At 41.4% G+C, this 26,146-nt stretch overlaps 3 protein-coding genes across 8 annotated transcripts; 1 reads left to right on the top strand and 2 right to left on the bottom strand.

Annotated features, from left to right (window-relative positions):
* The first annotated feature begins 70 nt into the window (after positions 1-70).
* Positions 71-10,043, top strand: LOC135498269 (myb-like protein X). Of its 3 annotated transcripts, none has more exons than XM_064788497.1 (16): positions 71-192; positions 996-1,116; positions 1,510-1,663; positions 1,787-1,973; positions 2,281-2,427; positions 3,135-3,351; positions 3,510-3,718; positions 4,694-4,939; positions 5,206-5,533; positions 5,776-5,870; positions 6,027-6,231; positions 6,369-6,552; positions 7,307-7,449; positions 7,694-7,875; positions 8,561-8,619; positions 9,368-10,043. In XM_064788497.1, the coding sequence occupies exons 2-16, from the start codon at positions 1,005-1,007 to the stop codon at positions 9,375-9,377; spliced, it is 2,478 nt and encodes an 825-aa protein (XP_064644567.1). In that variant the 5' UTR covers positions 71-192; positions 996-1,004; the 3' UTR covers positions 9,378-10,043. The 3 variants fall into 3 exon arrangements, with proteins under 3 accessions (XP_064644567.1, XP_064644566.1, XP_064644568.1); XM_064788496.1 differs by having other exon boundaries at positions 2,281-2,523; XM_064788498.1 differs by lacking the exon at positions 2,281-2,427.
* A 989-nt stretch (positions 10,044-11,032) lies between these two features.
* LOC135498292 (solute carrier family 35 member B1-like) lies at positions 11,033-15,059 on the bottom strand. The gene is made up of 7 exons (XM_064788540.1): positions 14,816-15,059; positions 14,284-14,387; positions 13,731-13,870; positions 13,361-13,555; positions 12,919-13,045; positions 12,415-12,521; positions 11,033-12,243 (listed from the first exon to the last, which is right to left on the bottom strand). Exons 1-7 carry the CDS (start codon positions 14,968-14,970, stop codon positions 12,034-12,036), a joined length of 1,038 nt encoding a protein of 345 aa, XP_064644610.1. The 5' UTR covers positions 14,971-15,059; the 3' UTR covers positions 11,033-12,033.
* Positions 15,060-16,015: 956 nt separating this feature from the next.
* Positions 16,016-25,474, bottom strand: LOC135498275 (myosin heavy chain, striated muscle-like). Of its 4 annotated transcripts, none has more exons than XM_064788511.1 (8): positions 25,400-25,474; positions 22,724-22,786; positions 22,316-22,444; positions 21,464-21,625; positions 21,006-21,136; positions 20,562-20,627; positions 19,081-19,123; positions 16,016-18,718 (listed from the first exon to the last, which is right to left on the bottom strand). In XM_064788511.1, exons 1-8 carry the CDS (start codon positions 25,472-25,474, stop codon positions 17,558-17,560), a joined length of 1,830 nt encoding a protein of 609 aa, XP_064644581.1. In that variant the 3' UTR covers positions 16,016-17,557. The 4 variants fall into 4 exon arrangements, with proteins under 4 accessions (XP_064644581.1, XP_064644579.1, XP_064644582.1 ...); XM_064788509.1 differs by lacking the exon at positions 25,400-25,474 and adding an exon at positions 23,113-24,276; XM_064788512.1 differs by lacking the exon at positions 20,562-20,627.
* Between the last annotated feature and the right edge of the window lie 672 nt (positions 25,475-26,146).

The raw sequence follows: 26,146 nt of genomic DNA, 5'->3' as shown, positions 1-26,146 counted from the left end.
ACAATTGACGACGCTTGGAGAATGAACCAGGTGCTTGGAACTCTCCTACACTAATTATGTCTGGAGGTAAGGATGTGTTGATTGACTTGACAACAACATCAACAAAGCTTGGAAAAGAATCTTGTTGTCCCCCATTTACAGCACTACGGTGGCTAGCATTATCATCCGATTTCGGCATCTAGATACCTAAATGTAAGAATATATGTTTCTTCACAGTTACAATGCAGTTTGCCATACTTTATCCTTGTTTTCAGAACTGAAACATGATGTTCTGAGAGCAATATTTTTCAGATTGTGCCCTGCCCCTGGACTGGAGGCTGTAGGCCTACTGTATGCTTAGTGCAACTGTGAACACTGACTGTACTCATGGACATCATGTACTGCTCTTATTTCCCTGAGCTCTGTCTATAGGCCTAGATAACTATTTTTGCTCTCCAATGGTTGGTGTCTGAACCAGGATTCGCAAAGCCCACGTCCCCCAAATTGACCAACAGTTGTTAAATTTGGTGAAGTTAAGATTATTAAAAGAAAACAATTGACTTTTTGGTATTTTATCCCAGATGGACCAACTGGTACTGGTAGTAAGTAATCGATAATAAGGATTAGTGTTAATCCTTTATTAAAGTTAAGCTGGTCTCTGGCATTTTGCTGAACAAGTTATGCAAAATCAATATTTTGTTTATAATCCTTTCAAAGGTTATAGAGAAGTTAATGTGTATTTGGTGTCAGTTTTGTTGTAACATTCATGCAGCAAAGTTCTATCTAATCATGGAAAATGATGAAAAAGCCTCACATTTGCATTGGCAGAGGCATAAGGCTCATCACATGGATATGGAACATTATCTCATTCATGACCAAGCTGAGGTAGGATTGTTTTTCGTGAGTGTCATGGGATTTTAAAAGTAAAAACTGATCGCAAATTTCCAGGCCGAGCTAACCTTGTGTAGTATCGTCTTCCCATGTGTTTAAATACTTAATTCTTCATTGTTCTTCAGTCTGACGACATGCCGAGTAGCGGTGCCATTATACCGCCATCGATTATTGCCCTCCGGCCCCCGGAGATTGGCAAGCCGCTCAACCTCATAGACACAGAAACATACCTAGAGTTATACACTGGTAAGCAGACTTCATTTATATATGTATTTCTAAAAGACCTAGGTCACAAGATGCCGATGTTTATGATGTTTATTTTTATGGCTGGTCATCCCAAAAACATCCTTTGTATATTTATGGGCTGAAGTTTGTATCTGTTTAACTCCTCTAAGTGGCTTACGATATGAGCAGAATGTAAGCTCAATTAAAGGGCAACCCTAGGGGAATTGAGCTATTATAAAAGTCAATATCTACTAGTACTGATATAAGAAAGGGTACCATTGATGAAAGATAGATAGCACCGAATACAATGTCAGAAAACAAGCATCCTTCAAATTTGAACAAAAATGGCTGGATTAACCCCTTATGCAAGAGAAAGTTACGCCAAATTATAATTTCTCAATTCATCATTTTCAGAATCACCAGGCTGCCGAGTCTACTTCACCACAGATGGCACCAAGCCGAACCCATTCAGCCCCAAGGTGGGTGGCAAGGAGGCCACGTTCCGCTACAAAGCTCCCTTCACACTCAAACCAGGGAAAAGGACACTGAGGTGTCTCGCCATCACCAGGTTAGTAAGTCATATGCCTTTGGGTAAGACACTTTACCTTATGATACAAAGATCCCGTCACACTCAAAGCAGGGAAATGAACACTGCTCTTGTACTGAAATGCAGCCCTGTATTTTCTTGCAGAGATGGCCGGAGTGAGAGCAGTGTCGTCACCAAGACGTTCAACGTTGAGGAACTGGAGCCTGAATACTCATCATCTGAAGGTGAATCGGACATCATGAGTTTCGTCAGCAGCGAATCGGATGTTGATTTTGAGAAGGAACGAAAAGCGAAAGAAAAGAAGAAGAAAGAAAAAGAGGAGAAAAAGAAGGTATGTATGTCGTTTCCGAGATAGTTCTTAATATTCACTTTGCTATTATTGCTATTATTTGAACCCCAAGGACTGAAGGACTGTATCTTAGGTTACCCAAATCCATTAAACTGCTGATTTACAAGTAAGAAAAATGTATGTGTAGAGTTGAGAGCTGAGGTTAATGAAGCAATTTTAGCTCTTACAAGAACATGGACACTGGATTGAGATCATGAGGAAACTTCGAATAAGTGGAAAGACCGGGCCCGGACTGAACCCGCAGCCAAGAGGTGGCCAGTCTTCTCTAATCTCAATGTTTTCCTTGAAGGAAAAAGAGAGGGAGAAGGAAAAAGAGAGAGAAGAGAAGGAGAGAAAAAAACTAGAGGAAGAAAGGGAGAAGCTTGAAGAAGAAAAAGAGAAACTGGACATGGAAAGAGAGAAGCTTCAGAGAAACATAAAAAGAGAGAAGGAAAAGGTGAAAGAAACAGAAAAAGGGGAAAGAAAAGAGAAGGAAAAAGAGAAAGATAAAGAAAAAGAGAAGGAAAAAGAGAAGAAGGAGAAGCCAGAAAACGTAGGCCTACTAGGCTGCTCACCATCAATCCTTCTGGACTGAAGGCATTTCAAAAGTTTTGCTGAACCGTAAATAACAAATTTCGTAAGAAATCAGACACCTCCGAAAGCCGCAGTCACAATCCTTGATTCTTATCCTTGGACTGCTTGTGTTTCATATTTGGGTAATGTCTTCAGTCCTCAGGGGTTTAAAAGTAGTAAAATTAGTCAGCTTTAAAACTAACTGATGCGTAGTACTTTGTAGGATAGCACATGTAGGCTTCAGATGCTAGAGCTCAAGGGTTTTAGTCCCAAATTGTTTGATTCCTTTTCATCTAACCTCTCTAATATTGACAGCTCTCTGTTTCATCTAACCTCTCTAATATTGTCAGCACTTGTCTCCCTAATAGAGAGGTTCTACTGTAGTTCTTTGTATTCTTTAAGTAAGAAAAGAGGCAGACTTAATATCTTTCGAACGTACATGTCTAGTGGTTTGTTAACTTTCCCACCAGTCACTGCAATTAACTTTTTCTTAATGTCTAAGTTGAAATCCAGCCCTGCATTTATTACAACTAACCTTCTTATCCAATTGTACTCATTCGGTTGAGTTAAGTCTAATTGCTTTCACTCCAGGAAAAGGAGAAGGCTGACAAAGAAAAGGAGAAGAAAAAGAAGAAAGGAGAGGAGAAAAAAGACAAAGAAAAGAAAGATAAAGAAAAAGAAAAAGAAAAGGAAAAGAAAAAGAAAGATGAAAAGAAAGATTCTAAAGATTCTAAGGCGTTGGTGCCGTCACACATGCCAAAAGAAGCCTGGGGAACACCTGGGGCCGCTGGAGCTGGGACACATGACGGTGAGTAGGTCAATATGATATAGACTGTAATTTCAGAAGATATGATGACACCTTTTATTAATGACACCACTTGTCAGTCCTAAGGGTATCCTTAATAGAGAGGTTCTACTGAAATACATGTACCACATCTTTCCTTAAATGTTTCTATTTCATTCCAGTTGACGGGCCATTCAATCCCACCAACTACTCAGGGACACAGATCAACTTGTGGGGGGTACCACCAGATCAGTGGCCAGCCCTGAATGTAGGCCCACATGGGACAGTATTTCAGCCTGCACCCCCAAAACCAGAGGCACCACGGATTACAGAAGGACCGTCTGGTATCTCTACGCAGCAGTTAGGGAACTTAACAAACCAGGTTATGCAGGTAGGTCTTCTTTTCTGCTTGATTTCTACTGCTTTTTCTATTAGCTTTTTTATTTCAAATTATGAATAAATATAGTTTTTATACAGCTGAGTATGTTTTTGTTTCTCGAGAATGTGTACTGTTAGGCGGAACGTTTTGCGGGCGTTATTAATTTGCACTCTGCGCTGTGACCTGATGAGAGAGCAATCTGAGGGATAAAAGCACCAGATACTGCCGCAGCCAGCGTATTCACAATCTCGTCTTTCCTTCGGCAGGAGAGCTAGACCTGCCTGATCAACCTGACATGCCACTGCTCATTCGGTCATGGAAAGGAAACGACAAGATTTGCAAGGACTACAACAGCACTGATGTCAGGATAAGAACAGCAACCCCTTGCCAGAATGTGTTTGAGCCCCATGATTCTCGATCTCGATTCAGATCATAACTTTACCTTCAGCCAAAAGACAATCTCATCAATCGTATCTTACCTCTGTAAACACTGTGATAGTGCAATAAATGAATTAGATTTTGATAATGTTGTCAGATTTGTTATCATCTCTCCTGTCAGACACTGTCAGCTTCAGTTACTGCCCTTAACCTCTGTATGAACCTGAGACCATATGCAGCAGGAAAGAGGTCAGATCTGTGTCATCATCATTCACCATGAGGACCTCTTCTTGCTTCTTGGACTCCTTCCAAAAAGGATTACAGCAAACTGGAATTTGAATTACGTCCAGTGGCATCCCCGTCATGTGTGTGACAGTTCCAATATGACTTGCACTGAGATATAAAGTAATACATCAGCAGACAACAGCTCTGCCTCTTTTATTAGGAATTGTCCAGGTTTCATGCTTATGACGTTTATACTTCAGATCATCGAAATGGATTTGTGACCAGACCGACTCACCAGTTGGTGGGTATACGAGTGCATGTTACGTCAATCACGAGTTGAAGCATTCTCATAATGTGTCATTGTATCCTTGTGTTCCCTTCCAGAAATTAGATGACACTGCCCAAATGACTGTGAAGGATGTTAGAAAAGCTATCGAAGCCGCAAAGCAAGACATTCCTGTGGTTGTTCCACAGTCTAAACCTGAACCAAAGGAGCCAACACTGATGCCTGTCAGTGCTGGCAACGGAGACGTCAAAAAACAGATATCACATATTTACGCCCATCTCCTAGACTACGCTAAGAGAGACCCAAACTTCAGAGCATCAGTATCACAGCCGAAACTTGGAAAGGTAAGAGCTAGATTTCATTCTCAAAGCCAATATAATATCCTGAGCAAGCCAAACTCATCGTAGATGTGGTTTTATTTACAAGGCTTGGCTTGAATTTATACTGCTGATCCCTTTGGGACTATTAGGTACAGATATTCTTACTTGCTAAATGTCGCAGACTCCCTGCTCCCACAAATCCAGAAGACACAGCATCGGTTGAGCACAGAGCAGTCTTGACAGTTTCTCTCTCAACTATACGACTGTAAGATTTTGCAACCTATTTTCAGATTCTCAGTGCAGATATGGACGAAAGTGCAGACAGCTACCTCATCACAATACAACTTGGCAAACCAGGAGTTAAAAAGTCGGAAACCGCAGCCCCACCACCGAAGAAGGTCGAGAAGGCTCAGGCACCGCGGCGTCCTTCTAAGGAACAAGCGGCGCCTCCACCAAAGAAAGAAAAACCAAAGCCAGAGGAGAATAAACGAAAGGTTGCGGAGGAGGTGCCATTTTTTGAGACAGAGGAGTATGATCAGGAGGGTACGCTGAAACCAGCCGAGAACTTTGATGCAGAGACTGACTCTGAGAAGCTAAGGAAGGCAATGAAGGGTTTAGGTAAGTCAGCTGCCTGATTATCACTCATCTCACATGATCAGGGTTCCCTCCCTTCTTGGTAGAGTAGACCACCGTTCAGTAGAACATGGTAGCACTACAGGTATTGATTACACAAGAACATCACAGAAATCTGACACTTGTGATTTGTTTGTTGGTCTTTGGTCTCCGTCATCGAAGCTCTTTGCCTTGCGCCTCCCGTCTAACCCTGCAATGTTGTCAAATTTCCTTCATTTTGATTACAGGGACAGACGAGCAAGCCATCATTGATGTCCTTGGTTACCGGTCAGTCACTCAGAGGATGCAGATCGTCAAGCAGTTCAAAATGATGTTCGGCAAGGTAAGATTGACCATGTTTTACCAGCGGAACACTGTTACGCTTTATTGCCCAAGGTTACAGGCCATGTTCCTACATCTCGTAATCAACTCTCAGTGTTAGGTATGTGCCGTCCCGCATTTTGATGCATTCTGACTTCAAATAACATTGTGATTCCAGGATCTCATGAAAGAACTCAAGAGTGAGCTGAGCAGTCACTTCTTGGACGCCTGTCTGGCATTGTGCCGCGCTCCGGATGAGTATGATGCAGCTGAGCTCAGGAAAGCGATGAAGGGTCTAGGCACAGACGAGGACGCGCTGATTGAGATTATCTGCACACGTACAAGCAAACAGATGGAGATGATCAAATCAACATATAAAAGAGGTACGTTTGGTACTGGTTGTGTAAGCTTGAAGCTCTTGCTGTGAAGATAACAAGAGTCTTTGCCTGTTTCGGTTTATAGTCGAGGACAAACATTTGATAAACACTTAATAAATCAATACATGTATCTTCAATTTCAGTATATAACCGGGATCTTGAGGCAGATATTGAATCAGAGACGTCAGGTCATTACAAACGGTTGATGATCTCATTATTACAAGCTTCAAGAGACGAGAATCCGGAGTTTGATCGCAACAAAGCCAAGAAAGATGCGGAGGATTTATTCCAGGCCGGTGAGAAGAAGTGGGGAACCGATGAATCAAGGTACGATATGCTTGTATGACGTCAGACAGCAGAGCTGCATCGCTTGTGGCGTTCCCACCAGAGTTTGATAAGAAAGAGCTAATCACCAAAGTGTCTGGGAAAACATGATGTCAAATTTAACCAAAGAGAGAGAAGGTTATTGCCAACTTGGATCCTCTTATTGCTAAATGTCAGTGTAGAGGCTCTCTACATGTTCAATGTCCATGATTGAGTAGAGTCATACTTGACATGTTCCCTCTATTCTTGCATCAGACACAGACACACAACACATCACAAAACGTCGTTCAGTCTGAGGTAATATTTACTCAATTGGCATGATATAGATTGATCTCAAGTCAGTTTCTATATTGTTTCAGTGATAGAGGGTAGGCATCATTTGTACTGCATTTCTTGATGATATTTTGTTCAAATTTGTTTAGGCATTTGCATTGAAATGATTGCAAATGATTTAACATCGTATTGACTTTTGCACTATACCTGTGACTTATGAAGTTGAGAGTTTTGGATGAAATTCATTTGACTTGCAAGTGTTCACGTGAAAAAACGGTTATTGCACTTACACCTTCAGCTTTCTTTTGCATGGGGATGACTCATGACAAAATGATGGGATCGAAAAACACCGAACACCGGACCTAAACCAATGTTTCACGTTCTCTGTTTTGCTTCTTCTGGGCTTATTGACATGAGTATAGAGTCACTCGGTAGGGCGGTGCAACCAGACTCAAGCTAACTTACGCTGTTCTCATTTCCTCAGGTTCAACGTCATTTTGTGTTCGAGAAGTTACCCTCACCTACGCGCTGTTTTCGAAGAGTACGAAAAAATAGCACATAAGGACATTGAGGAGTCTATAAAAAGTGAAATGTCGGGAGATTTAAAGAATGGCATGCTGACAGTGGGTGAGTACTGAGAATAAACAGAGTGCCATTATTTGTAATCTTGGGCTGTGTCATCTGTTTGCGATTGCTTGTGTCATGTGACAAAATAGTGTGAACAAAATCACGAAACATTGGTCCGAGAGTGAATGTGATAGACATTTCTTCAGATATTTTTCCACGCACACCTTTGTTTTTGTGAAAATTACAGTGGTGGACAGCAAATGTTGACAACTCTCACCTAACCTTCATCTTTGTTTTCTTCAAGTGCGTTGTATCAAATACAAGCCTACATATTTCGCGATGGCCCTTCAGAAAGCGATGAAGGGACTTGGGACAGATGACAACACACTCGTCAGGATCATTGTCTCCAGATGCGAGACGGACATGGTCCAGATTAAGGCAGAGTTTGCCAAGTTGTTTAAGGGGACGCTGTACGATTGGGTCATTGTAAGTATCATCATATCATATTCAAAAAGATTTTAGCAAGAGAAGGAGACGTAGTTTTGAAAAAAACGGTACTTATATGCCCCAGCAGGAGATTTTTGAGGGATGCTTGTTGAGGCAGTAGATGTCCAAGGGCAATCAATGGGGGGAAATGTCTGGAGGGGGGCAGCTGTATGTCTTGATTCAGAACCCTGGCCACCCTCTCATTACAAGGTTCTCATGGGACTTATTAAGACTTGAAGAGAATACATTCATTTGTGTGGAAGTGAAAGAATCAACGACACAACACTGAGCTGAAATAGTACAGTAAATAATCATGCTGCGCGTTCCATAACCGCGCAGTGTCTTGTTCATTGGTTATCCTAATTTCAGGATGACATCTCTGGAGACTACAAGAAACTGTTATGTGCACTCATACACGACACTCCAAGACATGTGGGACTCAGATTTTAAATAAACCTAATGTACAATAATGCATTACGATGTAGATTTCAATACATTTGAAGGCCTATTTTAAAATGTTAAAATGCATCTCGCGCTGACAAGTTTATAAGGTTGCAAATGAAATGTACTTTGTGGCACTATTTACTGTCAGGCACCAGAAACACAGCGAGGCGGGGTAAGCTCCCGAATGGTGTTGGTCTTAAAGTCCCGTTGTCATCTGCTCACGTGCCTATTTCTATTTCAGGACGACGTATCTGGCGACTACAGAAAGCTCATGTGTGTTCTCATAGGTGAACCGTACAAGTAAGTGTGATAGGGGCGATTCGTTTCGTACCAAAGTTTCACTGCAGACGACATTTTAGGCCAAGCTTTTCACCAAATTTTCAATATTTACATCATTTTGGAACAAAATTTCATTTCATCTACTGTTTATATTGAAATTTGTCATCCAAGTCTTTTTCAAATTATTTTGTGAAAAATTAGTTTCAAATGTGGGAAGAGTGAAGCTGGTACTGAAGGAATTTGAATGTGATTTGCTTGACGGAGATTCTCCTGCACGAGTCTAGTCTCGCCAGAGTGGATGGTTGCTAAATCCCTCCTTCCAAATCTAACCCTGAGAGCACAGCAAAGTGCTTTACCTGTCACACTGGTGCATCTTTTATCCCAATGAGCATGTCACAAGAAACTGTCGGTTATTTCAGTATATGCATCTGATGTCCTATCTTGATAATACAATAATCATCTGTATGTTTCCAATTCTTGATTTGCCCTGTGACATTTAGCCCACTCCAGGCTATTTGAAAATGGTTTGAACAAACCAAAGCAGGTATCTGGCATGCTAGTGCAGCAGTGTTCGTTCATACAAATAATATTATGTAAATGATGATTGTAGAAGCATTAAGTAACATGTGTTGACTTCTAGACTTAGCAGTGGTAGCTTAAAGCCTTTTTCAAATCAACTTAAGATGCGTGTTGTCATTGAGCACTGCTTGACGCAACTTGCCCAAACCGCTGTGTTATCTTGTTTTCAATTTTTTCTAATTTTTTTCAGAAAAAAATGAGCATGACGTACATGTAGTCAGATATTAGCGCGCGATGCGGGACACAGTTATCTTCAAGTGCTAGACGATTCAATTGCAGAATTGGATATAAGTAGTATTTGAAACTATTTTCTAGAATGTATGAAATACCGTCATAAAGTCAGTTTTAAAACATTCCCTTCAAGTGCATCTTCATGGAAATGGTTCAAAATCTTGCGGTTGTTGATGGTGTTATTGTTTACTGTAACAGAATTGCCCTCAAACATATCGCATAATAGGTCTGTTTATTATCTTCATTTATATCTTATGATAAATGTATATGTAAATAGATTAGCTAGATTATAGGCCTATATCTTGACAATGGCAGCATATCTAAGAGGCAATTACTTGGAAGAATACCCATCAGGTTTTGAGCACTACGTTGGAAAACCAACTGAGCACTGCCCGAGTTCTACATAGCGGACTGAGGAGAGCCTTCGTATAGAGATTATTCATTTACGTCACAATTGCCATGCGATTCATATGAATTCCACCTTGTTGGGTATCAAAATTAGATGACACTTTGAGGACATCAGACATTTTATGTCATAGCTAAGTGTTTATCTACAAGGTCACTTGACATTGATGGCCAATATGGCAGCAACGCTGTTCCAACTATAGGAAGTAATAAAATGAACTTTAAGATTATGACTTTGTTGATATCATGCACCTGCTAGAGCTGGTTATCTAGCTGCACACTGACCTGCAGGGTCAGAAAGCTTTGATTGTTCTTCTTGATACAGTACCAAAATACAGGGTCCAGTTGTTAGAACACATCCTTACTTTAAACATCATGTAGATCAGTGTACATAAACACTAGGTCAACGTGATGTTACAAGCTGACATGCTTTCTAACAACTGGGCCCTTATTCTGTTGTTTAGATGGAGACGTGTCACTTTCCATCATGAACTCTTTTGTTGTAAATTCTTTTACTCAATGTTTACAAGTATTTAGAATTCTTTCGTTGATCAGCCGTCCTTGAGTTTGTTTGTAATTTTGTTTGGAACACATATTGCCAAACTGTATTGCCAGGTACTTAGTACATTCTTGTTTCCTATTATCATTAATAGCAGTGATTGTATGGCTGGGATGCCCGAGAACTTAATTGTATAATCATGTATACTTAGAAATTAAACTTGTTATTTATGGAAAAATTGTTGTCAGTTCGCTTTGTTTTTCAACATATCTCATCACACTGGTTCATTAGACTGATCTCACTGGGCCACAGTAGGCTGGAATCCTTTCTGTTAGACATTTCATTGGGGCGGAGGGCACTTCTTGGGTTATTTCATCTGTCACAATGGAGCCTGGCGAGTCTATTGTCACCCATAATGGAGATGTTCAGTTTGATGAACCATGTCTACTGAGAAGGGACATCAATCACAAGGTATTCAGCTGGGGAAATGAGCTTGAATGTGGAGACGTACTCGATGACACAGAACAAGATAGATTAAAGCAAGGGAGCCGGATTGAACACTTTTAAGTCAGATGACGGAAACACTGCTGCATGTTTGTTGACTTTCGTCACAACCTAGCGGCTCTTTTGAGAGGATTCATCTTGAGGGGCCGGTTGTCCAGGCCCCTCAATTTTCTTTCATAAAAGAAAACTAAAATTTAGTTTGATATAAAACATTTATTTTCATGAAACCACAATCTCTTCACATCTACAACAATTGGTCAAAAGTATCCAACTCAGTTGGAAACCTAACTGGCCCTGACATAACCTAACCAGAGTCCCACAATCCCCAATGGGCCTTCCCAGTTCAGAAGAATGAAAATATGAAGTTAAAAGCAAAAGAGAGGAAGCCTACAATCACATACACGACAACTACCAGACTAGCAGTAACTAACAATGGAGAAGGTCATAACAGCATACTACATGCAGTACTACTGTTGGTATCTCACCCAGTATGATCAATCAACCTAAACAAACAGCACCAAAATGTTAAACGTTTCCACGAACAACTCAACACCCATATCAGCTGATGGGATACAGATCAATATTGCTATTGAAATGTATATTCTGGATGGTACCGCTCCAAATGAGGCATTGTTCAGGATACGAAGTTCTTCGATCAAATGAAAACCATGATGATTATGTCAAGGAATGCATCTGATCATTGGTGGACTAATTCCCTGGCCAGATGTAAATCTCACACCCGTATATCTTGATTTGTCATGTGAAGGCAAGTTTAAGTACACACACATAACTGATTATTTCAAAACTACATTGGAAAAGATAACATTGCGAATTGGATTGTGGAATAATAGTAAAACTGCCTTGACAAACTTGCCTGAAGTTTGTCGGAATCAGTAACCCTCCTCTGGAATCTATACAGCTAAAACATGAATAAATATGGTAAACCCACTGGCGGTTGTAGGCAAAATGGTCACGGAACACTTGACCCGGACCTGCTGCCAACTATCATACGTCTCCACAGAGGCACTTCAGGGTTAGGAGAAGCTCATACATCACTACCCTTGAAGTGCAAAGTTTGGACCGGGCCAGGTTTGAACCCACAACCCACGGATGGAGAGTCAGACGCCAGTACAAGCTCCACACAGCAAGGGATCAACAGCAATCACATGGCAGACATAACCTAAGCTCAAAATAGATCCAACACCAAATGCCATCGATCAACAAGGTCTAACAGTCTTTTGCTCCTTTCCGTACAAATTGTCCAAGATCAATCCACTGAATACGAGACCAGTGCCAACCCACTGCCGCCCCGCGAGGACATTGCCGAAGATAACGACAGATCCAAGGACGGTGAAGAACTTGCGGGTTGTCGTTGTAATCGAGCAGGCTAGAGGGCCGAAGTTGGCAACCGTCAGGAAGATGAAGTTCTACAACAGAAGAGGAGACAGGTCACTTTTTTACTATGGTACGTCTCATTTACAGAATGTGGTCATTCAAGACATGCGACTTGTTTAAGGTCACAAGCAATGTGTCTGTGTCGGGCGACTAAGCCACGATATTTGGACTGCGAATCATCAGATGTGATTAAAGACACTCACCTGTCCCAATGCACTCGCTACACTGAATGAGAGCATATGGATAAGAATGGTCGGATGACGTGACACAAATGCAACGAAGTTGAATACCTCGCCTGTCACCAGCACACCTGAAAAAAAGAAGTTTTTTAACTTCCATTTGTAGTGAAAATGGTTGGGTTATCCAGAACCACTGATCGTTTACAATGACAGGAATGATGTGTTAAATGGTCAGGAGAAAGTAGACAGATTCTGACCAAAGTCCACAGGAATTAGTCCAGCCAAAGTGAGATGGCCACTGCTGCTTGGCTTTCGAGGATAAACTTAGCTTTCCTGATAACCATTGAATGCCATCTCTCACAAGATGAAAGCTTCACACATCCAAACTTCCTTCTGGCAATGACAAATGTCTTTGATGATCCCTGGATGCTCCCTGGATGCAGGACAGAACAATCTCTACAGTTGCCGAATGGTTTCAATAAGCACAAAGCTCCAATATCTGGAGACTGGACAAAGACAAACGTTTACCTGTCATCAACAAGAGAGCACTGAAGAAGTTCATGTATAACATCATAGTGTGGGCGTGGGTACGATAGTTGGCACGAATACGGTCCTGGATGCCACCGGTAAACCCATCAAGGGCCAGAGACAGCAACTGAAAGAGAAGAAAGCATCATTCACAGAAGCACACCACTGAGTTATATGACAAAGTACAGGCAGACACCTCAGAGCAGCAGTTGCTTTGTCCTGATTGTGACAATGTCCCTTGTGTCCACCAAAACATTAGACATAGACAGAGACTACATTCTTTGTCAAATATCTATGTTGATGATGTCAACTTCCCATTCCCTACAAAGGAACAACACCAATAAAATGGAAGAAGGTATCTGTCTTAGACAATTTAGTCATGAGTAGTCACAATTACCACAATAAAACGAGGATACAGACATTGATGGAAAGTTGTACCCACCAGTAGCATCTCTCCAATCCCCAAGATGGACTGGCCGCTCGATTTGCTTGTTCCCTTGCTCTCCTTATAGATAAATAATGCCACCCCCACCACAATCATGAGGACGAACATGTACTTCTGGAGAGGATACTTCTTCCTGGCCAACAGTACACCCAGGATCATCACAGGAATTGGTTTGATTGACTTGCCAACAACCTTGAATGAAAGAAATACAATATATTTTAAAGTTTTGGAGTTGGAAGAGCGGAATAAAGACTTCTGCAATATGCTTCTGCAACAGAGCTTTAAGTCTTACACAAGTCTCACCTCCCACTAGAACTGTGATGACCAATTCACCCAAAACCACTGAGGGGGTGGTATCGGTGCTCACCTGGGTTGGGTAATTGACATGCTGTAGAGCATGGTTACTCGCCAACATTGCACAAAGATACGTCACTGCACAGGTAGCGTACATCTTTTTGGGAGTGTTGTCTCTTTCAGCATCGCTGCTGCCAGCACTGAGGTAAATGACTGAAAAAGGATCAAGGAGGTAATGTTTAAGGGAATAGTTTAGTCACCGTATCTTTTGATTTAGCAATTTGGCAGTGGTGTAACTTAGCGACTACTCAAGGTTGTGGCCATCTTCAGAGACGGTGAGAAATCTCCTCAAAGATTGTTTCTGTAGGCCCCTATCCAGTTATCTCTATTTCCTGCTTGCATTTTCCATCCACCCCAAACACACCTTCAGGTCAATTACATCGATCTACCGCCGAGCTCCAATGTAATATTCCAGTTGGGACTACCATATCATGTCAACCACGAGTCACATTATCTCAAACTCAATTACAAGAGGTTTTTCATGACAAGTATAGTATAGTAGTGTATTGTGCACATGGAAGATGTGAACGGGATAAATGACCCAAGTTCGGAGGGTCAATACTTACTACACTTTGCAAATAGAAGATTGATGATACACTGTACACAGACCAATGACAAAGTATATGTGAATCTCTCCGTCTTCTCTCCAACCATATATTTCCCTCTTGTTCTGTAAAATGATAAGATTTATCAGTTATCAAGCATTAGGAAAACATTAGACCTACGTCTTTAAGGCCCTTATCACTCTTTTTTTCACACAAAGTAAGTTACCCTGTTAATTAACAAATCAATGGTTTCCCGATCGCAACTTACTTTAGGGCGGGACTGTAGGCCGCCCTGATAATGTAGGCTAGCTAGGCCTTGGATAGTCTGATACTGATACTAGGCCAATGGTTAATGGTTATGGTACAGTCGAGTTCAATGAACAAGAGGGCACAGCGTTTTTTCCGAATACCAATATATACTGGGGCATCCATACCCGGACCCGAGTAGAAATCTCCTAACTTTAACTTATAGTCTAGGCCTAGCCTGCCTACAATACATCCTATCTGCATCAAAATCAACAAACATTACTGTATCATTACAGGAAATCCTCACATCTTTTCCTGCAGAATTCCATAATAGAAATAACACACGAAGATTCCCAGTGAACAAATCACCAGGTTTCTTCTTGACGGCTCCATATTATGTGACTTTGTCCCCTCTCTTGAGATGACATCAACCGGTATTTGAACAGTGACGTGTGAACTCATGCAGACATGTACCAATCAACCACAGCCACATTTCTTGTCGTTATTTTGTAAACTTATACAAAATATGGCCAAACTTCAATTCGACTCGAACTCCAATCTAAATCCGCCATTGATGACGCCATTGGTACCAAAACTATTTCTTTTGACCTCGATTCTAAAAACTTTTTCAAAAAGGCTATTCAAACGTTGAAATTAGCTAAAATAACTCTTACGCATACTATTGAGCAATATCAATGAAATATAAGGAGACGATACCGCACAGAAATCATGATATACTAATATTTTGGGAGAACTATCAAGGCCAATTCACTTCAATATCTGCGCGACCTCATTACAGTAAAGATGCGGACTGATGTTTTTGATATGGCGACGACATAGGGTACTAGGGGTAATTTTCCGGGTAGGAATTCTAATATTAGATTGAGTACAACCTCCGGTTCCGCCGTGAAGACAGCCGCCTCATATGGGTTGTACTTCGACGATTGTCCTTGTCTGCATTGGTGGTGACTGTCGTCCTACCAAAAAGATGGACATGGTAAACAACCAGGAAATGTAAGGTATGTCTGGTGGACTACATGGCATCATAGGCTTTCTTCACACCAGATCAGGACATAGGCACAACCATTGCTAACAAACGGAAACAAAGAGTGACAAAAACGCTCATATTCTAAGGACAATACTGAAAATGAAACTTTTATTTACTAGCAAAAACATAAAGTATTAATGTGTGAAGTGCAAGCTCTAGTGAACTCACAAAACTGTTGAACTTGTCACCCTGTTCAAAGAAAGACATCGAAGCAAAAGTGAAAAACGAGGACATTTCTGTTTTCCACCACAACGGCTGAACGGGTCGGACTGTATTTTACCTTCGCTCTTAATATTGTTGTAGAAATGGCTTTCGGTAGTAGTGCACCATATCTCTTCTGGATGTCACCCCCCCCCCCCCCTTCATAGCTCGCCATGTTGCCTGAGTGTACCGAGTCTTTGCCACAGTTTTTCAGGCCTGGCCTTATCCATATTGGACAAAAATAAAACTCAAGTCATATTTCAACATTAGATGTTTATCCTTTACTGTTTATTTGAAAGAAAACATAGTAACAAAGATAAATATGTAACTTGTATGGAATCTTCTGAGTGCATGGAACATGTACATCACTGGCTCTCATAATATACTATAAAATCCCTTTAATTTTGTGACACTATATGTTTGCAAAAACATCATTTTCTGATTTTTGTGTCCCTTTATCTCGGCGAATGGGTGCATTTTCCAGTGATAAAACCATTATGTTGAACATTTCTCCACCCCTGAAGTCTCAATTGTATCCCAGCTGGCCTCTAGCAAAAGTATTAAGCTCGCGAAGTGTTCACTACGACACAGAGACTTCTCGTCATAATTGGGGACCAATTTACAAAAGCCGTATTTATGGAATATATGGGAACAGGAAAATCTTATTTTCCTCTCATGAAAACTGAGCACACAACAGGAAGAGAAGCCTACTTTAGTATAGAGTGTATTCTACTCAATGAAATATAGAGACACGGCTCAATTTTGTTTTGAACACAGGGCCCTGATCTAGGACACTGCTGTTGGTACCAAAAGTAACAATAAGACTCTTTACTAATGTACCTCACTAGTATAACTAACTGTTGCTGATGCATGATTATGAAATGACTATAGACAACCTCCACATCATATAACATTTGGAATATTTTTGGAAGTAACTTAGGGTAAAAGTTTCTCTCAGTGATTACAGCATCAGAATAAAAATTTCCATGATTCATTATTTGGCAACTGATACACTAATAGTATACAACAACATGATAAAACTGAAACTTATTTGAAGACCAGACACAGTCTCAATTGTAAACTGGCCAAAAAAGACCACCAGTTGCTAACACAAAATACACCATACTTAAGGGAGACCATATGTACAAGGATTACTTTTGTCACTCAGTGAAACCCGACCCAATTCCCTCACAGTGGACATTAGAGACGGGAGACACGCGACCTCCTAGCTTCTACCTATAGTCCCCCTTTAATCACTTGAATCATAACTTTAGAAACCTACACCAAGATGATAGAGCATGCGAAGACAAGATTACAGCAGTACATCAAGGTGGAGACAGATTTCAAGACGAGATAAAAAGTAAGAGTAGAAAATTACAACTTAGAATAGATGATTCATGATACAACAAACGGTTCTTTGTAAAACAGTTAGACACGATCATCTCAAAACCATAAACCTCTTTGTCACCCATCTCGTACTCTTGCATACTACTTGGTTTACTATCACATCAAGGATTCGGTGTTCACCCTCCGTTTTTGTTCCCACCCCATCTATCAAAGGATCTCTAGGGCACCGTGCAAACACACCATTTTAGTTCCTGCCACCTGCCACAAAGCCAGGACACCATCACAAATTCACTTTAACGAACTAACCCAAATTAGTGTGTTGTCATGGCTTTGCCGTAAGTCGCAGCGACTAAAATCGCTTGTTCATGCGGTACTTCAGAGCCGAGGCTACAGACACAAGATCAGCTTTGAGGAATGAGTAGGCTGGCTTGTGCCCACAGAACTGTTCACAAGTTAAACCATAACCTCTTCATCGGACAACGCCTCATCTTCCGAACTCGACCGATCATCCGACCGGGCCTGATCACAGGAATGCGTTGTCTCCTCCATTTTGTATTTCATATAGTATTCTAAATAACTCAACTTTGCCGGCATGGTTTTCCACTTTTCCCTCTCCTCTATGTCTTCCTCCGTTATATCGGGGAGTGGAGCAGGTGCATTATCGTTCATTAGATATTGCAATTGTTCATCGTCAATAACGTTGACACTGCTACAGACACTCTCGGTATCAGACGCGTCATACTCGTCCACACTACTCTTCGGGCTTAACAATGCTGGTCTGCCCGTATCACTCTCACACTTTCTCCTTGGCACTGGTGCAGCTGGTGGCGGCATCTTTTGAATGTCCTGCCCACTATTAGTGGCAACAATACTAATACTTTGAACATGAATGTTGGCAGCTGGCACATGCTTTTCTATATTCGAATCTGAATGTTCAAAACGCTTTGGTTCAGTTGTACAAGTATTTGGCAAACGTTTAAAATCGTGCAACATTTTCCCATCTTGATCGTCCAAACTTAACTCATCCACCTTGTTCTCTAAACTGACTGGATTTAAAATGTCTGTCGGTGGTGATTTTTCAACCAAATGTGGTGACTCATGCGGAAGTTTCATGTACTCCTCATTCTCAAAATCGGAATACAACGGCAGTGACATAGTCGGAGACACCTCCCGAGACAACTGAGGCACATCTAGTTCCTGCCCTCGTTCCAGGGTGCGCCGTCTTACTGAGTCTCTTTTCGCATAACCTTTAAGAGACCGCCGTTTTGCACTTGGTGAAATGTCCTGTAAAATTTCTTCCAAACTCCGTGGGGTCCTCGGTGAACCCTGGTCCTTTCCTGCACCGTTTTCGTCTGTCTGGGTTGAAAAATCACTTGTTGACTTTGAAAGTCTACGACTAGGTTTCGTAGCGGGTGATTTGTCATCAGGTGGTGGGGCTGGTGTTTCTGCACCGACTCCGCTTCCCCTCCGGCCGAGGGTAGTCCGTGCATTCTTCTCATTCCGCTGTTTGTGAATTTCATCACTTATTGTCTCTAAAGCGTTCAGTGCGTCTGAATAACCGTTTTTAGCCCTGATGACCTGTTTTTCGAGGGAACTAACATGGTGTTTCCGTTCCTGAAAAGACACAAGGAGAACATACTAACCACATGACCTTTTGGTTTAAATATCTCAAGACCTGCAGGCTATCCAAGGGAATGGGTGGAAAAGATAGCTAATGTGTGAAATCAGTTTCATTAAACATAAAATGGCAATGATTTATTAGCAGGAACCCTTTCCGTTAACACCCTGGGAGTAAGTATACTGCCGCAAAACGACGATCTGTGTCATTACCTTGCAATCTGGCTTCGAAAACACAAAACCTCTTGGATCAGCTGTAGTAGGTCATAAAACATGATGATTGTGGTACTGAAGACCAAATCCCTATTCTGTATTTCTCGAGTGAAAGGACCAATTTACAATATCTAACTCATCCTTACCTCCATAATTTGATTAAATTTGGCCTTCTGCTCAAAGTACGGCCTGCAAAGAGACAAAAATCATCAGTTGAAATAATTGTGGGGTATCTGATAATGAGGTACTTATGTTCAAAGGTGGCAGCACTGTCTATGGAAACACAAAGTGAATTTTATGTCAGCCAACACCAAAAATGAATGATGACAAACAGCTAAGGCCCAATAATGTGTATTTCATGGCTCGACCCATTACCACCGAGATAACCACTCTTGGCAGAAGAAATTATCATTGGCGTTGCTCAACCGAATAGAACAATAATTGATGACTCGACCAGCTCAGCCTTTGTATTGTAAATTGATGTTTGACAATAAACAAGCAATCAACTCTTGTGGTTTTTGTGATAAGACATGCAAAAAGTCAAACTATCTTTCAGAGATGCCATACAAGTTCCAGGACAAGCAATGGAGGCCATGCAGTGACGTCATTCAGGCATCCATTTTGGGTGTCAAGTCTTGGTCCGGACCATGCTGACATCGCCAATGAGGTGTGTCGCACGTGTGGAAAACATCTTTGTTGACATCGCTACACGTAACTATTGAATTGTTGTGCTAACACAAAGAGTGCTACATGGGTCAGTGATGTAAACATGGCGTCACTAACGCTGTCTCTTTGTGGAGGTATCATCTACTTGTCTTCTACACTGACAGCCAAGAGATCTTGATATGACTCGTGCATTGGGGACGGGGTTAAACGTTCAGTCTGGTGGAAACGTTGTGCCAAGGGCACAGTATCCTGCATTATGTGGTATATGAGATGAGGGTGAGGGAGGCAGTAAACAGCAAGTTACACCGACATAGGATGCCATGTGAATAAGATTAAGACATGACTCTGAACGCATCATGCAGAAGCTTTGAACATGATTACTCGATACATTTTGACGTGATGAACAAGACACGAAGTCCATGCATCATGCTAACTGTTCCTCATGATCATCATTTAGAAGAATTTGGGAAAGTTTGGGAAGTTGTTGTGATGTGGACGTACAAGAAGTTTAACAGACTAATTGATAGAAATGTCAGAACATAAGCATGACCGAAAACAGAACTAAGAAACAAAAAGAACTCCAGGACTTGCACTCAAACTACAAATAAACTGATTTCACCCCACAAGGGTTTATAAAAGCCATTCAAAGCAAAATCAGTGCTGCCACCTGTGAATTAGCACCGTACCCAAGACACAGGGCTCGAAAAAAAGGTTTAGGAACTGTCAGGACATGTTGGTCCGACCTAAAACTTTAGTTTACACACTGGCCTGATTAAACTGGCAGTGATATTGAAATATTGCGTCATAAAGTGTGGGGACATAGTTTTGGTATCCATTATTTGTCCAAGAAAACTGAAATGGCCAAGAATTCAAAAATGGCTTACAATTCAAAACATTAAACAAAATTTTGGGGGGGTATTTCTGACAAATTTTCGAGCCCGGCAACTTTGACTATACTTACAGAAGGACAAGGTTAAAGTCATTACAGAGACTGTTTAGTTGAAGGAAGGACCGGCGAATGGACATTCTAAACCACCGATGAGTGAGATGGAAAAAGACAGATCAGTGAGGGGCAGACATGTCAGGGATAGAATTTCTTTGGTGACATGCAATGATGGTGCCCAATCACTGGCAACCAAGTGCAGAGGAATGATCACAGAACTCGAAATTAATTTTTTCAAATTTAAGACATTCGGGGCCATATAAATAATTGCATTTGACAATCACCAGCGGCAGTCCATGGAAATTTCTTCAGGCCACATAGCCAAAACACTCAAGGAGCATCCGAAAAGAGAAACCAGGGGGCGGAAGTATTCACTTCAAGTGATTTAGGAGCCTAAAAATGGGTCACATTCATTTCGATCCTCCAAGAATATTCGATGATATGAATAGGTAGTGTTCTCACTTTGATCTGGAAATGGAGGTCTTGAGTTTCTTCTGTAAATGCTTAGCCCGCTGCTCAAGGTCGTTGTACACGGCAGCTGTTTGTTGATGTTCTAACTCGCTCTCGAGGCGTTCAACTTCTGCTTCATTCACCTGAAATCAGAAGAAAAGATGGACATCTTCACTGAGCAGACGACATCTAGATTTAAGCAGACGACTTTGCTTTTTCTCAAAATCTAAGATTTGGTTTGGAATCTTTTTGAAGAAAAGTTGTTTGTAACACGTGTCTCAACAAATATCTCCTCAATCTGTTCCCAATATTTTGTTTTGTTGAGCAATCAACACTGAAAAGACCTCAGATGAAGATGTTGACAATGTCATGCTTGTCAAAGCCAAGTGACATCACCATTTGTTGGAAAGTTCTCAGTCTCACACATTTTCCGAGTCATTGAGTCAAAGTGTAACTTCAGTTGACTTTACCTTCAAGGTGCCATGGTTGAGCATTTCCTGCCAAGCTGTGTCAAATGGCTGTCCTTTGTTGAAATAGCCCTGTTCGGCCAAGAACACCATCTCCTTGGCCGCTTGTTGCATGCTGAATGCTCGCTCAAATCGAAGCGCCGCTGATCTCGTGTCATTTTCAGCCTGAAAGTGATGCAGCAAGATACATTACAGAGATAGAGTCTAAGTGAATATTGAGTCACAGTAGAAAACTAAACTGCTGAATCTTTGTCAATCGTACGCCATTAATGTACTAAATAACTCAAATAATGCAAACACCTGCAACTACGTTGGGGTTGTACATCACAGGAAAAGGCTCCATCATAAACTTAGAATCAGACATAGTGGGTTAAAGGACAGATGACTATTTCAGAATCAGATCAAACCAAGAAAAAAATTGCGACCTCATTATCGATATTCCGTTCCTATTGTTTATGCAATCTTCTGCACAAAACAATCACCAATTTGCAGCTAATTAGCGTGGTAGGACATCATCAATGTTCTGCGTAATCAGCTGTTGTCATGGCATTTAATACGTGACCTAATATGGTCATGTGGCACTGACATACACTTCAATAATGACAGCACCCACAGCGAGACATGACGTAGTCTCTGATAACAGTAGAGTTAGCTGCTGGTAATAATTAGCTTTGCTCAAAGAACAAGGTATCACAAAGGCGACGCTGACTTTCACAGGGGTATGGGTCTGAAAGTATACATATTACGCTTATATGCTATCAAAACTCAGACAAATCGGACGCTATGTCTCCGTCACAGTAAAACGATACCTTGGTGTCAGTCAGCTGTCGTACAGTAGTAGGGTAAAATACTGACCTCCAGTGCCTCCATCCTTGCCTTGTAGTATGGCCGCGCCTTCTCTATAGATGAGCCAAGTTTCTTGGACAGGGCGCTTAACCTCTGCGTGGATTCAGAGAGAGCTTGTCTGAATGCTGCTCTTGCATCCTGGAGATAAATATCAAGATGTAGCAGCATTGCAATATGAAACTGACTGCTATCGAAACACAGCTTTCATGAATAGCCCCCCGCCCCCCCCCAATCGAGTTTACCAAAAATGACTGTTTCCCTGAAGTTGGTCAAAGCTTTATCAGGACCACTCTTGCACCAGCTGTTTAAGACTTCACTATTTTGAGTTGTACTTCTGTTGTGTTGTTCCTTCATTCAGTGCTGGTGCTTTGAACAGTCAAGTTATCACACTCGACAAGACAGCTACTTAGTACTCACATCTAATTCGAGCTCAAGCTGGTTAATCTCAACAGAAGCATGGTTCAACTTCTCCAACTCGACCTAAAATATACAAAACACAAACCTGATTCAAACATTTATCATACTCCAAGGACTCTTAAAGAAAATGTCTTCCCCTCCTCTTTCCCAAACCTAGATAGATACTGAGTGATAGACAGGTCATAGTATGTTTACAACCAAGTCCAGCATCAGCATATGCTGTAGCCGGTAGCATACTAGCATGGTACGGTTACTTCAAAATAAAGAAAATAAACATAAGAGTCACGCCGAACAACCACCACTGGAAAAGGTGTCCTCTTCAGAAAGGAGACAATCAAATCACAAGACAGACGGCAGACGCCTTTATTAGTTTATTGAAAGAAAAATACCTGATCCGTCTGTATGGCGATATCCACAGACTCCACATTGGATCGCGTTGCAGTGTTCCCCGCAAAGACGGGTATGAACGCCTCGTCTTGGTACATGAAATAGAACTGAAGATCGCAACCCTCAGGCTCCATTGAAGAATCACTCAAGCAACTAGTTTCCATGACAATACGTTTTACAAATCGACCGTTTATAAACTGAGCTATAATTCTCAACGACAAACCTGACAACCTGCAAGCTGACGTCCGACTGATAAATGATAGGATGATGCACCAACAGCAACAACCATTGTGACATAAGGATAACCACACAAATGCTTATCACATTACCATAAGCGATAAAGTAACCAGCTTCCCAATAACATCGAGGACCAAAATTGCAATCACTCTAAAAGCTCCCAATGGTAATTAGATTATGCATGAAACAGACCTCAGAGGAAAGTTGAATTACCCCCGGTAAACAATGTCGTGATCTGGAATGATTTGATCAGACAAGACAGAAGTCACATTGTCATTTTAACCCTTCATCGCAAGGGACAGCAAGAAATTAGACACGGGCTTTTTCACAAAGTTGCTCATGATCTGATATCAATGGGTGATATGAATAAAGACTAGCAAATGCTTTTATCTAAAACTCCATGTACATTTACACTAGGCCTTTCTGTACAAAATTGAAGTAAAAGCATTTGCTAGTCTTTATTCATATCACCCAATGACATGAATGAGGAGCAAATAAAAAAAGTTTTGAATATGTGATCTGTGACAATAAGACTCGAGTAAAGTTGAGTCCTCATTGTAATCCGGTACAACAACGGACAATGTCTGTCCCAATAGGCTGGACCAGCACTGTCAATATCGCCCTTGGTTCAACCTGACACCTTAGTACCACTACTCCATGGGATATCGATATAGAAAATACGGGTAAGATGAGACGAGGCACCCTTCACACTATGACTTGTTATTCTCAGTAATGACTGACCATAAGATGACACTTCCATCAAACAGCAATGTTATTATATTCCCAGATTATCACCTCATGTTGGTAACATGATGAGTTGTGAAAAATGTCAATCTGACGGCACAGAATGATGCAACTTTGCCGCTGTGATAAATACTTCACTAATACTAATTGATCTTGCCTTTCTTAACTGATCAAGGGCTCCAGTCTCTACACCTCATTTGAGAGTGAGCAAGATCAAGGGTACTAATATACTTGAAAGCGACCCAAGGTCTTGATTTGCAATCAAGATACCACAGAGAATGCTGTCAACCTGGCTTTCACAAGGGAATATCAGAGATTCTAAAACACCTTTATTACAATGAACCTGTCTCCAGTATATGCACTCCCCCCCCCTAAAAAAGTAATGGAGAAGGGGAGCGTGATCACACCCCATTTGAATAAGAGCCTGCTTGTACAGTAAAAGCTGCTCACTTAAGGTCAGAGCCAGTGCATGATCAGTAATGCATGCAGTCGATTGAATTATAATGTACTGAATAAAATCATGATCATTTATTGACATGCCTTGATGACAACTGCGTGCCATATTTCACTGCATTGACAGTTTATTGATTTTACTCAAACTGTTCTAACTGTGGCATACATAAATTCTGCACCTGTAGATTTCATTATCCCAGGAGTAATGTATGAGGATGGGTTGGGTGGGGAGAGAGGTGGTTCGATGGTCATGGGGAGGGGGGGGGGCTTCTATCGGAAGAAAGGCTTGATGTGAAGAGGCAATCAGATCCATCAATCAAGTAAGAACAGTGTTTCAGCCATGTAAGCTAGAGTTCTTGCAGGATGCAGCAACCTGCCTTTTTCTATGGTTTCTAGCTTCCTTTTCCATGACAATGTCACCATAAGTGGCAAATGCATTTCCTTGCCTTTTTTAGTCAGTGAATCGACTGACACCGTTACTTCATGCTTATGCTAATATAATGCCATGGCTATAGTACTTAGGCCTATATGGTAAATTTTCTATTTCTAATAAGTGCATCTGATGCAAATAGGTAAACAAGTATGCTCTAAAAGCTCACACCAAATCAACTCTGCAGACAATGGACGGTAGGAACGACATGGGTAAGTAGAACATAGCCTAGGCCTACATCATGTAGGACCCATTGCGTTTGATGTACATTTTCGAAAATGAAAACTGTGGTGTCAGTCTGAGTGAAAGGACACCGAAAAAGGACGGCGAAGTATTATATAATTCCTGGCGACAATATACACATATGACACATCAAAATAAAGCTTGTTTATTACTACTTCACACTATTCTCTCTGCTTTCTCACCTGAACACGAGGATCGAGTTCTTCGCCGTCCGAACCTTCGTCCCCAGAGTTTTGCTCGCAACCAACCGCAGCCATTATTTCTTGTCGTTATTTTGTAAACTTATAGACTGAGTACAACCTCCGGTTCCGCCGTGAAGACAGCCGCCTCATATGGGTTGTACTTCGACGATTGTCCTTGTCTGCATTGGTGGTGACTATCGTCCTACCAAAAAGTTGGACAAAGCAAACAACCATAAGGAACTGAGAGGTATAACACAAAGTATTAATATGTGAAGTGAAAGCTCTTGTGAACTCACACAACTAGTCCCCCCCCCATGCAAGGCCCCCGTCTCTCTCTGACATGTGCTTTGGGGGGGATGTGTCTCAATTTCACCATGGTAAATCCACAATTCACCATGGTAAACTGAGAGGACAGCACTTCACCACAGTGAATTGGGACGGTGAAATATTTTACCATGGTGAGCATGGTAAATTCTACATTCACCATGGTGAGCATCAAGGGCTTGACCAGAGCCAATGGATCTTAGTTGCTCCATCAAGTTGGCGCCATAACTTTAAGGAGAGGCCTTTCCTTCAGGACACATCAAAAGCCTCTCAAAGGAGCCAACACGGAGTTGTCTTTCTAATAGTACCAATACTGGGGGATAGCCCTTGTGTCAATGTACTTAATTTTTTCAGTAAAAGCATCGATTTACCAGTGTTCATCACATCACCCACTTTATGCTATGGGAGACCAAGAGACGAGTT

This window comes from Lineus longissimus, chromosome 13, assembly GCF_910592395.1.
Source record: "Lineus longissimus chromosome 13, tnLinLong1.2, whole genome shotgun sequence".
Classification (NCBI taxonomy): domain Eukaryota; kingdom Metazoa; phylum Nemertea; class Pilidiophora; order Heteronemertea; family Lineidae; genus Lineus; species Lineus longissimus.
This window is presented reverse-complemented; position numbering and strand designations above follow the sequence as displayed.

Bases quoted from the DNA above. Each gene is read 5' to 3' on its own strand.
- LOC135498292 (XM_064788540.1), bottom strand. From the start codon at position 14,970: ATGAGTTCACACGTCACTGTTCAAATACCGGTTGATGTCATCTCAAGA. The intron at 13,556-13,730 runs GTGAGCACCGAT...CTTTCATTCAAG, and splicing joins ATGTCAATTACCCAACCCAG to GTTGTTGGCAAGTCAATCAA. The intron at 13,046-13,360 runs GTGGGTACAACT...CTTCTCTTTCAG, and splicing joins GGATTGGAGAGATGCTACTG to TTGCTGTCTCTGGCCCTTGA.
- LOC135498275 (XM_064788509.1), bottom strand. From the start codon at position 23,274: ATGGAAACTAGTTGCTTGAGTGATTCTTCAATGGAGCCTGAGGGTTGC. The intron at 22,787-23,112 runs GTATTTTTCTTT...TGTATATTTTAG, and splicing joins TCGCCATACAGACGGATCAG to GTCGAGTTGGAGAAGTTGAA. The intron at 20,628-21,005 runs GTGAGAACACTA...TCGGTGGTTTAG, and splicing joins ACCTCCATTTCCAGATCAAA to AATGTCCATTCGCCGGTCCT.
- LOC135498269 (XM_064788496.1), top strand. From the start codon at position 1,005: ATGCCGAGTAGCGGTGCCATTATACCGCCATCGATTATTGCCCTCCGG. The intron at 5,871-6,026 runs GTAAGATTGACC...TTGTGATTCCAG, and splicing joins TCAAAATGATGTTCGGCAAG to GATCTCATGAAAGAACTCAA. The intron at 6,232-6,368 runs GTACGTTTGGTA...CTTCAATTTCAG, and splicing joins CAAATCAACATATAAAAGAG to TATATAACCGGGATCTTGAG.